The 17,727-nt window shown below is 51.8% G+C and overlaps 1 protein-coding gene across 2 annotated transcripts in view; it reads left to right on the top strand.

Moving 5' to 3' along the window:
- Positions 1–17,727, top strand: part of TANGO2 (transport and golgi organization 2 homolog) — a 1,266,594-nt gene that overhangs the window by 787,975 nt on the left and 460,892 nt on the right. For both annotated transcript variants that reach the window (XM_069620036.1, XM_069620037.1), the window contains 2 exons: positions 81–200; positions 12,630–12,744. In XM_069620036.1, the coding sequence (XP_069476137.1) occupies positions 81–200; positions 12,630–12,744 (235 nt within the window). The remainder of the gene's footprint in view (positions 1–80; positions 201–12,629; positions 12,745–17,727) is intronic.

Raw genomic sequence — 17,727 nt, 5'->3', positions numbered from 1 at the left:
GTTGATTGCATTTTGTGGGACAGATCCCGAAGTTCAAGATTAACTCGTACCTTTGTCTTTATTCTGTTTGCCTGTTTTAGGCCTTGACATGGAAGCAGGGAAGGAAGGCGGGACATGGCTTGGAATCAGCAAAAGAGGCAGATTTGCAGCTCTGACCAACTACCTACTGCCCAAGATTGACAAGAGCGCAAAAGGCAGAGGTAAGGGCACCTCAGAGGGATGCCGCTGATCAAAGCCTTGACGGATGAATAGCCAATCAGACGGACCCTGTCTCTAATGATTTCATACTGTATTTGGGAAATTACACCATGCATGTCCTTAGGGAGCAATACACTGGGCATGTATTAGTATTAGTAGACCTAGGATGGAGCAAAGGCAAGCATGGATGGGAGCAGAGGGGAGTTTGAATGGGAGCAGAGGTGCGATTATGGATGGGATTAGAGGCAAGCCCAGATGGGATTAGATGTGAACCTGGATGGGATTAGCGGGGAGCCCGGGTTGGGAACTGTGGTGAGTCCAGAAGGAAGTAGATACAGAATTAGAAGGGAGCCGAGGCGGACCTAGATGGAAGCAGAGGCGGACCTAGATGGAAGCAGAGGCGGACCTAGATGGAAGCAGAGGCGGACCTAGATGGAAGCAGAGGCAGACCTAGATGGAAGCAGAGGCGGACCTAGAAGGAAGCAGAGGCGAGTTTGGATAGGAGCAGAAGCCAGAATAGATGGGATTAGAGGCGAGCCGGGGTTGGAAGCTGAGGTGATTCCAAAAGGGACTAGATGCAGAATTTAGAAGGCAAAACATGCAGACGTAGAACAGAGCAGAGACAAGTTTGGATGGGAGCAGAGGCCAGCTTGGATGGATTAGAGGCGACCCAGAATGGGATTAGAGGTGGACCCGGATGGGATTAGAAGCGAACCCAGATGGGATTATTGGCAAACCCAGATGGGATTACCAGCGAGCCTGTGTTGGGAGCTGAGGTGAGTCCAGAAAGGAGTAGATACAGAATTAGAAGAGAGCCGAGGCAGACCAAGAAGGGATCAGAGGTGATTTTAGATGAGATGGGAGCAGAGACTGACATAGAAGAGAGCAGAGGCGGACCTAGAAGGGAGCAGAGGCGAGCTCGGATGGTAGCAGATGCAAGCCCGGATGGGATTAGCGGTCAGCCCAAATGGCATTATCGGCAAGACCAAATGGGATAAGCAGCAAGCTTGGATGGGATTAGAGTTGAGCCCAGGTGGTAGTAGAGGTGAGCCCAGATGGGATTAGAGGTGAGTCGAATGGGATAAACCCTGAGCCCGGAGGGGATTAACAGCGAGCTCAGATGGGATTAGAGTTGAGCCCGGATGGGGTTAGAGGTGAGCTCGGATGTAGATACAGAATTAGAAGCAAGCAGAGGTAGACCTAGAAGGAAGCCGAGGCGAGCTCGGATAGGAGCAGAGTTGGCCCAGATGAGATTAGTGGCAAGCCCGAATTGGATTAGAGGTGATCCAGGTTGGGATTAGAGGCGGGCCCGGGTTGGAAGCTGAAGGGATTTCCGAAGGGAGTAGATACAGAATTAGAAGGCAGCAGAGGCAAACCTAGAGCAGAGCAGAGGCGAGTTTGGATGGGAGCAGAGGCGAGTTTGGATGGGAGCAGAGGCGAGTTTGGATGGGAGCAGAGGCGAGTTTGGATGGGAGCAGAGGCGAGCATGGCTGGGAGCAGAGGCGAGCATGGCTGGGAGCAGAGGCGAGCATGGCTGGGAGCAGAGGCGAGCATGGCTGGGAGCAGAGGCGAGCATGGATGGGAGCATTGGTGAGCAAGGATAGGAGCAGAGGTGCGTTTAGATGGGAGTAGAGGTGATCTTGGATGGGAGCAGAGGCAAGCTTGGATGGGATGAAAGGCGAGCCCGGATGGGATTAGAGGCGAGCCCCGATGGCATAAAAGCGAGTCTAGATGGGATTAGTGGAGAGCCCATCGTGGGAGCTGAGGTGAGTCCAGAAGGGAGTAGATACAGAATTGGAAGGGAGCAGAGGCGGACCTAGAAGGGATCACAGGCAATCTTAGATGGGAGCAGAGGCAAGCCCGAATGCGATTAGAGGTGTGCCCTGATGGATTAGAGGCAAGCCTGGGTTAGGAGCTGAGGTGATTCTAGAAGGGAGTAGATATAGAATTATAAGGCATTAAAGGTGGACCTAGAAGGGAGCAGAGGCAAGCTTGGATGGGAACCGAGGCTAGCCCGGATGGGATCAGAGGCGAGCCCGGATGGAATTAGAGGCAAGCCTGGGTGGGATAAAAGGCAATCCCAGATGGGATTAGCGGCGAGCCCGGTTTGCAAAGTGAGGTGAGTCCAGAAGGGATTATAGGTGAGTTTGGGTGGAATTAGCGGCGAGCACAGGGTGGGAGCTGAGGTGAGTCCAGAAGGGAGTAGATACAGAATTAGAAGGTAGCAGAGCCGGACCTAGATGGGACCAGATGACAATTTAGATGGGAGCAGAGGCGGGCCCAGATAGGAGCAGAGGCGAGCCCAAATGGGATTAGAGGCGAGCCTGTATGGGATTAGAGGCAAGCCCGGGTTGGGAGTTTAGGTGATTCCAGAAAAAGGTAGATACAGAAATAGAAGGCAGCAGAGTTGGACCTAGAAGGGAGCAGAGGCAAGTTTGGATGGGAGCAGAGACGAGCATGGATCGGAACAGAGGCGAGCATGGATGGGAGCAGGGGCTAGTATGTATAGGAGCAGGTTTTAGCGGTGAGCCCAAATGGGATAAACAGCACGCTCGGATCATATTAGAATTGAGCCGAGATGGGATTAGAGGCAAACCCGGATGGGATTAGCGGCAAGCCTGAATTGGATTAGAGTGAGCCTGGATGGGATTAGAGGCGAGCCCAGGTTGGGAGCCGAGGTGATTCCAGAAGGGAGTAGATACAGAATTAGAAGACAGCAGAGGCGGACCTAGAGCGTAGCAGAGGCAAGCTTGGATGGGAGCAGCGGCGAGCATGGATGGGAGAAGAGGTGAGCATGGATGGGATTACAGGCAAACCTGGATGGGATAAGAGGCATGCCCGGATGGGGTTAGAGACAAGCCCGGATGGGGTAAAAGGTGAGCCCAGTTGGATTAGCGGTGAGGCCGGGTTGGAAGCTGAAGTGAGTCCAGAAGGGAGTAGATACAAAATTAGAAGGGAGCAAAGGCGGACCTAGAAGGGGTCAGAGGCGATCTTAGATGGGAGCAGAGGCAGACCTAGAAGGCAGCAGAGGTGAGTTTGGATGGAAGCAGAGGAGGGCTTGGATGGGATTAGCGGCGAGCAAGGGTGGGATTAGCAGAAAACCTGAATGGGATTAGCGGCAAATTTAGATGGGATTAGAGTTGAGCCTGGGTTGTTAACCGAGGTTAGTCAAGAAGGGAATAGATACAGAATTAGAACAGAGCTGAGGCGAGCCCAGATAGGAGCAAAGGAAAGGCGAGCCCAAATGGAATTACAGGCGAGCCCAGATGGGATAAGAAGCAAGGCTGGGTTGGGTTCCGAGGTGAATCCAGAAGGGAGTAGATAAAGAATCAAGCCCGGATGGGATGAGAGGCGAGCCTGGATGGGATTATTGGTGAGCACAGATGGGATTAGTGGCGATTTTCGGCTGAGAGTAGATACAGAATTAGAAGGGAGCAGAGGCGGGCCTAGGAGGGACAGAGGCAAGCTAGGATTGCTGCCGAGGCAAGCTTGGATGAAAACAGAGGCTATCTTGGATGGGATTAGAGGGCGAACCCAGATGGGATTAGCGGCAAACCCAGCTAGGATTAGCAGCGAGCCCGGGTTGGGAGCTCAGGTGATCCCAGAAGGGAGTAGATACAGAATTAGAAGGGAGCAGAGGCGGACCTAGAATGGATCAGAGGCAAGCTCAAATGGGAGCAGAGGCAAGCCCGGATGGGATTGGCGGTGAGTCGAATGGGATAAGCGCTGATCCCGGCGGAGCAGCGAGCTCAGATGGGATTAGAGGTGAGCTTGGATGTAGATACAGAATTAGAAGGGAGCAGAGGCAGACCTAGAAGGAAGCAGAGGCAGACCAAGAAGGAAGCCGAGGCAAACTCAGATGGGAGCAGAGGTGGTCCTGGATGGGATTAGCGGCATGGCTGAATTGGATGAGAGGTGATCCAGGCTGGGATAAGAGGCGAGCCAGGGTTGGAAGCTGAATTGATTTCAGAAGGGAGTAGATACAGAATTAGAAGGCAGCAGAGGGGAACCTAGAACAGAGCAGAGGCCAGTTTGGATGGGAGGAGAGGCGAGCATTGCTGAGAGCACAGGCGAGCATGGATGGGAGCATTGGTGACCAAAGATAAGAGCAGAGGTGCGTTTAGATGGGGGTAGAGGTGATCTTGGATGGGAGCAGGGGCAAGTTTGGATAGGATTAAAGGCGAGCCCGGATGTGATTAGATGCGAGCCCCGATGCCGTCAAGGTGAGTCTAGATGGGATTAGCGGAGAGCCCATCGTGGGAGCTGAGGTGAGTCCAGAAGGGAGTAGATACAGAATTAGAAGGGAGCAGAGGCAGACCTAGAAAGGATCACAGGCAATCTTAGATGGGAGCAAAAGCAAGCCTGAATGCGATTAGAGGTCTGCCCTGATGGGATTAGAGGAAAACCCGGGTTAGGAGCTGAGGTGAGTCCAGCAGGGAGTAGATATAGAATTAGAAGGCATTAAAGGTGGACCTAGAAGGAAGCAGAGGCAAGCTTGGATGGGAACAGAGGCTAGCCCGGATGGGATTAGAGGTGAGCCCAGATGGGATTAGCAGCAAGCCTGGGTTGAGGACTGGGGGGAGTCCAAAAGGTATTAGAGGCAGGCCTGGATGGAATTAGCAGTGAGAACAGGTTGGGAGCTGAGGCAGAAGGCAGTAGATACAGAATTAAAAGAGAGCAGCGGCGGACCTAGATTGGAGCAGAGGTGAGCCCAGGTAGGAGCAGAGGCAAGTCTGAATGCGATAAGAGGTGAGTTTGGATGGGATAAGAGGCAAGCCTGGGTTGGGAGCCGAGGTGAGTCCAGAAGGGAGTAGATAAAGAATTAGATGGCAGCAGAGGTGGACCTAGAGGGGAGGAGATGCAAGCCCAGATGGGATTAGAGGTGAGCAGCCTGAAAGGGATTAGAGGCAAACCCAGATGGGATTAGAGGCGAGTCCGGATGGGATTAGAGGCGAGTCCGGATGGGTTTAGAGGCGAGCCCAGATGGGATTAGAGGCGAGCCGGGGTTGGGAGCCGAGGTGAGTCCAGAAGGGGGTAGATACAGAATTAGAAGGCAGCAGAGGTGGACCTAGAGGAAAGGAGACGCAAGCCCTGATGGCATTAGAAGTGAGCCCGAAAGGGATTTGAGGCGAGCCTGCATGGGATTAGAGGCAAGGCCAGATGGGATTAGTGGTGATCCTGGGTTGGTAATTGAGGTGAGTCCAGAAGGCATTAGCGGTGAGCCTGGATGGAATTAGCAGTGATCCCAGATGGGATTAGAGGGACGTCCAGTTGGTATTAGCGGCATGCCCGTTGTGGGGGCTGAGGTCAGTCCAGAAGAAAGTAGATACAGAATTAGAAGGGAGCATAGGTGGACCTAGAAGGGATCAGAGGCAAACTTAGATGGGAGCAGAGGCAAGCTCTAATGTGATTAGAGGCGAGCCCAGATGGGATTAGAGGCGAACAATGGTTGAGACCTGAGATGAGTCTAGAAGGGAGTAGATACAGAATTAGAAGGGAGCAGAGACGGATCTAGAAGGGATCAGAGGCAATCTTAAATGGGAGCAGAGGCAAGCTCTAATGCGATTAGAGGCGAGCCCGGATGGAATTAGCGTTGAGCACAGGTTGGCAGCTGAGGTGTGTCCAGAAGGCGAGCCCAGGTAGGAGCAGAGGCAAGCCTGAATGCGATAAGAGGGGAGTTCGGATGGGATTAGAGGAAAACTGGGGTTGGGAGCCGAGGTGAGTCCAGAAGGGAGTGGATAGAGAATTAGAAGGCAGAAGAGGTCGACCTAGAAGAGAGCAGATTCGAGCCGGGGTGGGATTAGAGGTGAGCCCGAAAGGGATTCGAGCAGTGCCTGGATGGAATTAGAGGCAAACCCAGATGGGATTAGCAACAAGCCCGGTTTGGTAACTGAGGAGTCCAGAAAGGATTAGAGGCGATCTTGGATGGAATTAGCGGTGATCCCAGATGGTATTAGAGGCAAGTCCATTCGGTATTAGCGGCGAGCCCGTCGTGGGAGCTGAGGTCAGTCCAGAAGAAAGTAGATACAGAATTAGAAGGGAGCAGAGGTGGACCTAGAAGGGATCAGAGGCAATCTTAGAGGGGAGCAGAGGCAAGCTCTAATGTGATTAGAGCCAAGCCCGGATGGAATTAGAGGTGAGCCCGGGTTGGAAGCTGAGGTGAGTCTAGAAGGGAGTAGATACAGAATTAGAAGGGAGCAGAGGCGGAACTAGATGGGAGCAGAGGTGAGCTTGTATCTGAGCAGAGTTGAGCTTGGATGGGAGCAGATGCTAGCCCGGATGTCATTCGAGGTGAGCCCGATGGGATTAGAGGTGAGCCCGAATGGAATTAGAGGCAAGCCCAGAAGGGATTAGAGGCGAGCACGGGTTGGGAGCTGAGGTGAGTCCAGAAGGGAGTAGATACAGAATTAGAAGGGAGCAGAGGCGGAACTAGATGAGAGCAGAGGCGGGCCCAGATAGGAGCAGTGGTGTACCCAGATAGGAGCAGCAACAAGCCTAGGTCGGAGCAGAAGCGAGACCTGGTACGAGCAGAGGCGAGCCCTGATACAAGCAGAGGCAAGCCCAGGTACGGGCAGACCGAGCCCAGGTAGGCGTAGAGGGTAGCCTGTATGGGATTAGAGGTGAGCCCGGATGGGATTAGAAGCGGGCCCGGGTTGGTAGCCGAGATGATTCCAGAACAAAGTAGACACAGAATTAGAAGACAGCAGAGGCAGACGTAGAAGGGAGCAGAGGCGATCTTGAATGGGAGCAGAGGCGAGTGTGGATGGAAGGAGCGGCAAACCCGGATGGGATTAGAGGCAAACCGGATGGGATTAGAGGCGAGCCCAGATGGGATTGGAGGCGAGCCCAGGTGGGTTTAGAGGCAACCCAAGATGGGATTAGAGGCGAGCCGGGGTTGAGAGCCGAGGTGAGTCCAGAAGGGAGTAGATACTGAATTAGAAGACAGCAGAAGTGGACCTAGAATAGAGCAGAGGCAATCTTGGATGGAAGCAGAGACAAGCTTGGATGGGAGCAGAGGCGAGTTTGGATGGGAGCAGTGGTGAGACCAGATGGGATTAGAGGCGAGCCCGGGTGGGATTAGAGGCGAGTCCAGATGGGATTAGCAGCGAGCCTGGGTTGGGAACTGAGGCGAGTCCAAAAGGCATTAGGGGCGAGCCTGGATGGAAATATCGGCAAGCACAGGTTGGGAGCTGAGGTGAGTCCAGAAGGCAGTAAATACAGAATTAGAAGGGAGCAGAGGCAGACCTAGGTGGCAGCAGAGGCGAATTTAGAACGGAGCAGAGGCGGGCCCAGATAGGAGCAGAGGCGGGCCCAGATAGGAGCAGCAGCAAGCACAAGTCGGAGCAGAGACGAGCCCAGGTGGGAGCAGAGGCGAGGCTGAATGGGATTAGATGCGAGCCCGGGTGGGATTAGAGGCAAACTGGGGTTCGTAATCGAGATGAGTGCAGAAGGGAATAGATAAAGAATTAGAAGGGAGCAGAAGTGGAACTAAAGGGATCAGAGGCAAATTTAGATGGGAGCAGAGGCGGACATAGAAGGGAGCAGAGGCGGACCTAGAAGGGAGCAGAGGCGAGCCCATATGGGATTAGCAGCGAGCCCGAATTGGATTAGTGGCAAAATCAGATGGGATTAGAGTTGAGCCGGGGTTGGGAGCCAAGATGAGTCCAGAAGAGAATAGACACAGAATTAGAAGGCAGCAGAGGTGGACCTAGAAGGGAGTAGAGGCAAGCTTGGATGGGAGCAGAGGCGAGCTTATATGGGAGCAGAGGTGATCTTGGATGGGAGCAGATACGAGCCCAGATGGGATTAGAGGTGAGCCCGTATGGGATTAGAGGCGAGCCCGGATAGGATTATAGGCGAGCCCGGATGGGATTCGAGACGGGCCCAGATAGGAGCAGAGGCAAGCCTGACTGTGATAAGAAGCAAGCTTGTGTTGGGAGCCGAGGTGAGTCCAGAAGGGGGTAAATACAGAATTAGAAGGCAACAGAGGTGGACCTAGAAGAGAGCAGAGGCAGTCTTGGATGGGAGGAGAGGCAAGCTTGGATGGGAGCAAAGGTGAGCTTGGATGGGAGCAGATGCGAACTCGGATGGGATTAAAGGCAAACCCAGATGGGATTAGCGGCAAGCCCGGGTTTGTAACTGAGATTGGATTAGAGGCATGTCCGGTTGGATTAGCGGCGAGCCCATCGTGGGAGCTGAGGTGAGTCCGTAAACGAGTAGATACAGAGTTAGAAGGGAGCAGAGGCAGACCTAGAAGTGAGCCACAGCAAGTTTGGATGGGAGCAGAGGCGAATTTGGATGGGAGCATAGGTGAGCATGGATGGAAGGAGCAGAAAGTCCAGATGGGATTAGAGGCAAACCCGGATGGGATTAGAGGCAAACCCGGATGGGATTAGAGGCGAGCCCGGATGGGATTAGAAGCGAGCCCGGGTTGGTAGCCGAGGTGATTCAGACAGAGTAGATACAGAATTAGAAGGCAGCCGAGGCAGACCTAGAAGGGAGCAGTGGCAAGCTTGGATGGGAGCAGAGGTGAGTTTAGATGGGAGCAGAGGCGAGCTTGGATGGAAGGAGCGGCAAGCCCAGCTGGGATTGGAGGCAAACTGGATGGGATTAGAGATGAGCCCAGATGGTATTAGAGGCGAGCTGGGGTTGGGAGCCGAGGTGAGTCCAGAACGGAGTAGATACAGAATTAGAAGACAGCAGAGGTGGACCTAGAAGGGAGCAGAGGCAATCTTGGATGGGAGTAGAGACAAGCTTGGATGAGTGCAGAGCCGACCTTGGATGGGAGCAGTGGTGAGCCCAGATGGGCTTAGAGGTGAGCCCGGATGGGATTAGGGGCAAACCCAGATGGGATTAGCAGCGAGCCTGGTTTGGGAATTGAGGTAACTCCAGAAGGCAATAAATACAGATTTAGAACGGAGCACAGGCGGACCTAGATGGCAGCCTAGGCAAATTTAGATGGGAGCAGAGGCAGGCCTAGATCGGAGCAAAGGTAAACCCAGTTGGGAGCAGAGGCGAGGCTGAATGGGATTAGAGGCAAACCCTGATGGGATTATGATGAGACGGGGTTGGTAGTCGATGTGAGTCCAGAAGGGAGTATATACAGAATTAGAAGGGAGCAGAGGTGAATTTAGATGGGAGCAGAGACGGACCTAGAAGGGAGCAGAGGCGGACCTAGAGGGAGCAGTGGCGGACCTAGAGGGAGCAGAGGCAAGCTTGGATGGGAGCAGATGCAAGCCCGGATGGGATTAGAGGTGAGCCCGGATGAGATTAGAGGCAAGCCTGGTTTCGGAGCTGAGGTGAGTCCAGAAGGGGGTAGATACAGAATTAGAAGACAGCAGAGGTGGACCTAGAAGGGAGCAGAGGCAATCTTGGATGGGAGCAGAGGCAAGCTTAGATGGGAGCATATGCAAGCCCAGATGGGTTTAGAGGCAAACCCAGATGGGATTAGAGGCAAGCCTGGGTTGGGAGATGAGGTGAGTCCAGAAGGGGGTAGCTACAGAATTAGAAGGCAGCAGAGGTGGACCTAGAAGGGAGCAGAGTCAAGCTTGTATGGGAGCAGAGTCGAGCTTGTATGGGAGAAGAGTCGAGCTTGTATGGGAGCAGAGGTGAGCTTGGATGGGAGAAGATGCGGGTCCGGATGGGATTAGAGGTGAGCCCGGATTTGATTAGGGGCGAGCCCGGATGGGATTAGAGGCAAGCGAAAATGGGATCAGAGGCGGGCCCAAATAGGAGCAGAGGCAAGCCTGAATGCGATAAGAGGCGAGCCCATATGGGATTAGAGGCGAGCCCGGGTTGGGAGCCGAGGTGAGTCCAGAAGGGCGTACATACAGAATTGGAAGGCAGCAGAGGTGGACCTAGAAGGGAGCAGAGTCAAGCTTGGATGGGAGCAGAGGCGAGCTTGTATGGGAGCAGAGGCGAGCTTGTATGGGAGCAGAGGCGACCTTGTATAGGAGCAGAGGTGTGCTTGGATGGGAGCAGATGCGGGCCCGGATGGGATTAGAGGTGAGCCCGGATGAGATTAGGGGCGAGCCTGGATGGGATTAGAGGCAAGCGAAAATGGGAGCAGAGGCGGGCCCAGATAGGAGCAGAGGCAAGCCTGAATGCGATAAGAGGCAAGCCTGGATGGGATTAGAGGCGAGCCCGGGTTGGGAGCCGAGGTGAGTCCAGAAGGGAGTAGATACAGAATTAGAAGATATTTTAGGCAGACCTAGAAGGGAACATGGGCAATCTTGGATGAGAGCAGAGACGAGCTTGGATGGGAGCTGTGGTGAGTCCTTATGAGATTAGAGGTGAGCGCGAACGGGAGCAGAGGCGAGCCCAGATGGGATTATTGTCGAACTCGGGTGGGATTAGAGTTGAGCCCGGATTAGAAGCCGAGGTGAGTCGCGAAGGGAGTAGATACAGAATTAGAAGGCAGAAGAGGCAGACCTAGGAGGGAGCAGATTCGAGCCCAGATGGGAGCCGATTCGAGCCTGGATGCGAGCGGAGGAGAGCCAGGATGGGAGTAGAGGCGAGACCAGACAGGAGCAGAGGAGAGCCGGAATGGGAGTAGAGAGAGCCCAGAAGGTAGCAAATGCGGGACTGGGAGAAAGCAGGAGCCGGTCCAGAAGCTAGCAGGGACATCTCTAGAAGTGAGGAGAGCTACAGAGATGGGAACAGAATGCTTCGGCTTTAAAGTATGCAACTCGGGGAAACAGTCCTTTGAGGGCCCTCCTTTGTTCTCCCCCAATACGTGTGACAAGCCCGCTAATGCAGAACCTATACCTAATGGCCCTATGCAGTTCAGCTAATTAATGCAAGCTGGAGAATGGAGTCTGTAATAGAGTCACTGGCTTTTATTGCAGCCAGTGTGCAGCTTGGCACAGGGCATTGGTCGGAGTCTAGCCTCATGTCATCTGGCGGCGTGGAATGATATAGACATCAGATGGGGGACCCCAGGAAATGCAGTAGACTATCACAGGAAAAGCGTGCCTTAGCATTGTTTCCGTGTGGTACACCACCACTCTTGCCAGCGGAACCCACACCTCCTGCCATGTTATGGCACTCCACTAACAGATGTGTGATACATCTGCACCTTAGAAATGTCCAACATAAATAAGGTTGCTGATTTCAGAGATTGGCCGCCAATGAAGGTTTCTCGATAAGGGGCGCGGCGGTTATGGTTTTGCATTCCTTTCTCCTTGTTTGCAGTTTAGTTTAGTTTAGTTTGTTTATTTGTAAAGCGCAGCCAAACCCTGGGGGAACTGGACGCATTCAACTTATAGAACAACATTGGTTACAGAAGGTTACAAAACAATGATATGCAAAGGACAAAAGATAAACACAATAAATAGCAAGGGGGGCCAGGTTACAGAATGGTCCAAATCAATGGATAGCAGATGCTGTTTACAAGAAGGACCAGGTTACAGTGTGGTCGGAGTCTAAGGGTAGCACAGGTGATACAGGATGAAGGAGTTAGTGTAAGCAGACATCCAACTATGTATGGCTAGGTGCTGCTGTGGTGCGTGTACAGGAGATTAGTATTACTGAATCGCAAGCAAAACTGTCACCTTAGCTCTGAATGACCAAAACGATGAGTCAGCTCTAATGTCCGAGGGGAGTGAGTTCCAACATTTTGCTGCTAGCACAGGGAAACTTGCTCCCCCCGCTGTGTTCAAGTTGAATGTTAAATTGGTGCAGATAAGGGATCTGGTCGGTCTGGCAGAACTTTGTCTGATAAATTTGTCTGATAGGTAGCGTGGTGCTCTGGTTCGCATGCAGTGGATTAGGCGGGAGGGCAGAGGCAAAGCGCTCTCATGCTACCCCTGAGCAGGCCATCCAGTCCGGGTTTTATTTTTGCCATTCCGGTATCTGTGGTTTGGTTTTCCCCATTTTAAAATCGGGGCCGAAATTCGCAGAGTGCCCAGAAATAATCAGAAGTGTAGGACCTTCTGAAGGATGGCCTTGGGAAGGTGAGGAGAGGAGGTAAAGACGGAGTCAAGCACACCGACTGCTACCATAATCCTGGCTCTCCACTAGGGTCTAAGGTTGGTGAGGTATCAGGTAATAATGTCCCCATACGTAATGTCCCCATACATTATGTCGGCGACATTGTATATGTTGGTGAGCATGCCAAGCCCTGCCAGTTCTGTTTTGATCAGTTTGAAGAGCTCGATGCTGCCATTGCCTTGACTTGGATTTACCAGGATTAAATCTACACTTAAAACATTCTTTCAGAGATGAACAGCCCTATGACAACATATGTGACCTGCTGATTTCCTGTAGACGAAGCATGGCATGTTATGTTATGTTATTTGGCATTTATATAGCCATTGGTCATTGCTATGACCTCAAAGCGATTGTGACTGGCTTCTTTCCTCGCCATCCCGGCAGGCCAGCCAGTACATCTTTTGATGTCCCTGTCCCTCTGCTTGTTCCCATTCATGCAGGGTCACTAGTGGCAAACTTCTTGACGTCGGAGCTGGACAGCTACTCGTACCTGAAGACGGTGGCGACTGAAGGGCACCTGTACAATGGTTTCAACCTGATCGCAGCTGACCTCAGGTAAGCAGACCCTGGTTTAAGGCTTCTGCTAGAACCCTGGCGCAGCTGCATAGATGTTCGCAGAGCTCCTGCAGACCTTTTCCTGTGATTTGCTCTGCTTGCTGGAGCTTATTTATTTCATGCATTTATTTATGTGTAGAAATATATATGGGCCTCATCACGAGTTGGGCGGTATCCTGGGCTGTAATACCACCCAACTGTAATAGCGTTAGTGCCCACCAGTCTGGAGGTTTTACCGCCAGATCACGGGTTGGTAGTTAACTGTAAATCCCCATTCCACATTGGGTCCATTGGTCTCAATGGGGAATCTGCAGCGCTAATACCACGTGCTAATACAGCCGGCGGTAATACAGGGCCCTAAATGGGATTTTCACCTCCGGAAACAGGCTGGAAGTAAAACAGCCCATTTATCACCCAATTTGCGATAGGGCCAGCCCTTAAATGCAGCAGTAATACCATTACCGCCACATTTAAGGGCTACAGCCCAACTCGTGATGCGGCCCTATAGAAGCGTGAGCCTGGTTCATGCTTTCCCATCACTGGGATTGGGACGCCCTGGCAGGGAGCCTAGCCAAAGTGCTGCACACTCCATCACTATGGTTACATGTATTGTAAGAATTTGTTCTGCCAATTTGAGGGTTGGACCCACCGGTGGCCTGCTCAATGCGTGCATTTTCTTTTAACTTAAGACATGAGTATGGCATGCTTTCTACATTATGTGTGTTTTATTGTATTATTGTTAAGACCTTTATCAGGTGATGACTGGGAGTCAGGTGACACCGGTATTGATGTCTGAGTGTCAAGCTGCCCTTGGTTTAGCTCGGTCCTCAGCGGTAACATGATACATTCAACTTCTCATTAAGCTCCAAAGACTCCCCCTCTCTTCAGACCTCGCCTCCCGGACTAGGACTATCCCCCCTAGATCTCCCGGTCAGGGTTCCCCCTTTGTTCCGCTTAGCAAGTCGCTGCTGCGGCTCTGTGGTGCACACTGAGCGTATTCGATTTGTTCATTCCCACGCAATCTGCCAGTCCATAGAGCGCGGTCTGCACTCTGCCCATAACATCCATGGAACAAACAGTAATCAGTAAAATGTGCCTCGGTTTGTGCATTTAAACTGCAGAGAGGAACTCTGGGGTTGTTCCCATTTTAGGTAGAGATCATTTAAGTGACACACACCAATCACTCCTGCAGCACCCTGTTTTGGCCGCTTGGATTTTCTGTTCTCTGGCGCAGTCTTTAAGAGTTTCATTAGTGAAATTACAATTCGAGCCATCCTGGAATATAGTATATGAACTCCTGACACTGTGTTCCCTCCCTTAAAAGCTCATCAGAGGAGCCATGGCTACAAGTCGATGGGAGCTGGGCAACCAGCAGAAGCGGAACTGAAGTGATTGGAAGCATAGGGTGACACATACATTATGCATGCAAAAACAGGATTGGACATCTAGGTAAATTCAGATTTTAGGTATTGAGCATTTTAGGTATTAAGCATCCCAAGTGACATCAATCATCGCCCCTCTGGTCTTGGAATTCACATGGAGACCGAAGTCTTGTATTTCACATGTAGGCACTGGTCTTGGATGTCACATGCAGGCACTGGTCTTGGAGCTCATATGCAGGCACTTGTCTTGGATGTCACATGTAGCCTTGAGTCTTGGATTTGACATGTAGTCTGTACTCTTTAGTGTCAGATGTAGCTTCTTTTCTTGGATTTCACCTGTTCTAGACATGGGTGTCACATGTTTCCTCTAATCCTGGATTTTACATGTAGCCTCTGGTCTTGGAATTTGTATGTAACCTGAAGTCGTGTATTTTACATGTAGGCACTAGTCCTGGATGTCGCATGTGGCCACTCAGGTCCTAGGTGAGCAGAAGCCAGTGCAGTGCTTTTAATGCTGGCTAAATAGAATTGATTGATTTTCTAGTGATTTAATTTGGGATTTATTGTATTATCTTATGCACTTTTTCTGATATGATTCCTGGTGTGATTCATTAGTAGACTCCAGACTTAGTGCTGTGATAGGTATGATGTTGTTTTTAATGTTTAGGGACAGGCTAATGCTTCTTAAGGGGTTTTAATGACTAACAATGTCCTGTTTATCTCTCACAATGTAACGTATCCCACTTAAGCAGGGGACTATATTAACCACTTCCCTCACACCTCTTTGTTGTGCCATTTCTTTGCCCTTCTTTTAACTATTTCCCCAGATGCTTTGCTTGCTCATCTACCTGTTTTGACTGCTAGGCTGGCTGGCGTATTTCTCTTGCACAGTGAAGTCCTTCTTCCTGACCCACCATCCCCCCTCTAACCATGATGCTCTCTGTCTCCCCTATCTATTCTAACTGTTACTCTATCACCTATCCTACCTCTCTCACGAGGTCTAGAAGGAAAAGGTTTAAGAAAGTGCTCCTGGCCTCCAACCCAGTGTAGTCCCATTGCCAATACCTATGTCAATGCTTACACCAGACATACTATCACTGATATTCTCTTCACTGTCCCTTCTCCTGCCCTATGCACTCCCATATGGTCTCTATCCTATCCCCTTTTTCCTCCTCTCCCATTAATGGTGGAACCAGATGGGAAGTTCTCCTGGCATACTTCTCATTGTCTAGGTGCATAATTAATGTCTACCAAAATGGCACTATCATGGCCCAGGGCTCTCAGCCCAACCTCCTCCTTCTGGATAGGCATCTCCAGTCTCTCATTAACTTCCTCCGCTCTCCTGTCACTCCTTCTACTGCCACCTCCCTGGCCTCTTCCCCCCCCAATGGGTGTACCACGTCCCTGTACCCCAACTCGAAGACCTTTTAAAGGTGGCAACCAGCTTCACTTATCTACCCTCAACTCTCGCTCTGCTGTTAAACATTCCTCAGATATCTGTCACTTCCTTTAAGACTTTGACCTCAACGTCCTCACTCCCACCTAGACGTGGTTCAATGCCAGCTCTGTCACTGCTTTTGACACTCTCCTTGCTGAAAGCTACAAGATCCTCTTCAAACCCAGGACTAACCGGTCTGGAGGTGGAGTTGCCCTTGTCTTTCCTGAATGGATTCCTGCTACTTTCATTCCCACTCAATCTTACTCTTCCTTTGAATGCCTTGTCTGTAGGCTGGGGGTCTCTCCTACCGTCTCCCTCACTCTCACCACTATCGATAGGCCCGCTGGACCCACCTCCCTTTTCATCTCTGAACGGGCTGAACTCTCCTGACCTCCTCCCCCAAACTTCTCCTCCTTGGAGACTTTAATATTCATCTAGACTCTCCGGATGCAGCCACTGTTCTTTTCCGTGACCTCTCTGACTCTTTTTCCCTCACAATTCTTCCCTCCGGCCCAACCCACTCTGCTGGTCACACCTTGGATGTGCTCATCCCAGCAGCCATCACTCTCTCCAATCCTGTAACTACCCTCTCTCCTGGTCTGGCACTCTCTCCTCTCCTCCCACCCGGAGCTCCCTTGCCCCGTGGTGCTTCATCTGCCCTTACTGCCATTTCCTTCTCCGTCATTCAACCGATGAAACATGTGTCAGTCGCTGCATTTGCCACCACCTTCATTCCTCCTCCCACCCCTGCGATTAACTCTCATTCCGACTTAGCACTTGCTAACCTCCATCTCTCCATCTCCAACACTCTGGACATCCTTGCCCCAGTCATGAGGGTCCCCATGAAGCCTGCCTCCAAGTGCAAGTTGCTGAGCGGCGGTGGCAGGCCTCAAGCTCACCCTCTGACAGACTGGCCTGCCACCTGCTATGCTCCAAGTCGAGGGCTCATGACCAAGCCCGCATTTCAGGGGCCACCAATAACACGGCTGAACTTTTCAAAATCTGCAAGGAACTTGCCAATCCTACTGCAGTCTCCTCTTCTCCTCTTCCCTCCGAGGCCCTCTGCAATACACTGGCCACCCACTTCTCCACCAAAACTGAGGACATCCTGTCCTCACTCTCCTTTACTCCCTCCCCACCGTCCCACCTCTCTTACCTCCCTTGGCCCTCTCTCCCTCTTCCCGATCTTCTCCTCCTTCACTCCCATTGCACCGGACAAGGTCTCTAGAGTAGCCCGCTCTATGAAAGTCTCTTCCAATCAGATGCTCCCCTGCTCTTCCAGAAATATCTAGGGCACCATCTCCTCTCTAGCCCCTGCTCTGGCTGACCTCTGTAACCACTCCTTTGCCATTTGGTCTTTCCCAAAACCACTCCTGCACTCCCTTGTGCACCATCTCCTTAAAAAACCGTCTGCTGACCCTTCATGTCTGGCTAACTATTGCCTTATCTCCATCCCCCCTTTCCTGGGCAACCTCCTGGAGAAGTTGGCCATCCCCGAACTCACCTACCACACTGAATCTGCTGGCTGCCTCCACGCCGGCCAACTCCTGAACACCTGTGAAGACCTGCTCTCATATTTGTATTTGTATTTATTTATTTGTATAGCGCAAACCAGGCCCGGAGGCTACCGGGCGCATATCTTGAAAGCAATGGTTACATAAATTGCATACAGTGATAATCTTGACTCCAACTCTCCCTCCGCTCCGATTCTTCTCGATCTTTCATATGCCTTTGACACAGTGAATCATGCCATCCTCATATATCGTCTCTGTGATACCCTAGGCATCATGGACCGGGCACTGGCCTGGCTGTCCTCCTTTCTATCAGACCGACCTCTCCAAGTACTATTGGGCCCTTTCCTCACTGCCACCTCTTTCTCTACCTGCAGTGTTCCGTAGGGCTGTCCTATCACTGTGGCTCTTCAATATCTACCTTGCCCCTCTGGCCCACTTGATCTCCACCTTCTCTCCTCACTTCCAGTGTTATGCGAATGACATGCAGCTCTCCTTTAAGCTTCCCTCCACTTCCTCCTCTTCTTCCTCTCTCATACCTGAGAGCCAGACTGCTATCCAGGCATGGTGTTCTGCTAATGATGTCTGCCTTAATACCAGTAAGGCCAAGATCCTTCTCATTGCCTGCTCCCGGTTTCCCGACCACTCTCTG

Source organism: Ambystoma mexicanum, chromosome 10, assembly GCF_040938575.1.
Source record: "Ambystoma mexicanum isolate Mex_15411 chromosome 10, UKY_AmexF1_1, whole genome shotgun sequence".
In the NCBI taxonomy this organism is placed as follows: domain Eukaryota; kingdom Metazoa; phylum Chordata; class Amphibia; order Caudata; family Ambystomatidae; genus Ambystoma; species Ambystoma mexicanum.
The sequence above is the reverse complement of the archived record's forward strand: the minus strand, read 5'-3'. Positions and strand labels throughout refer to the sequence as shown.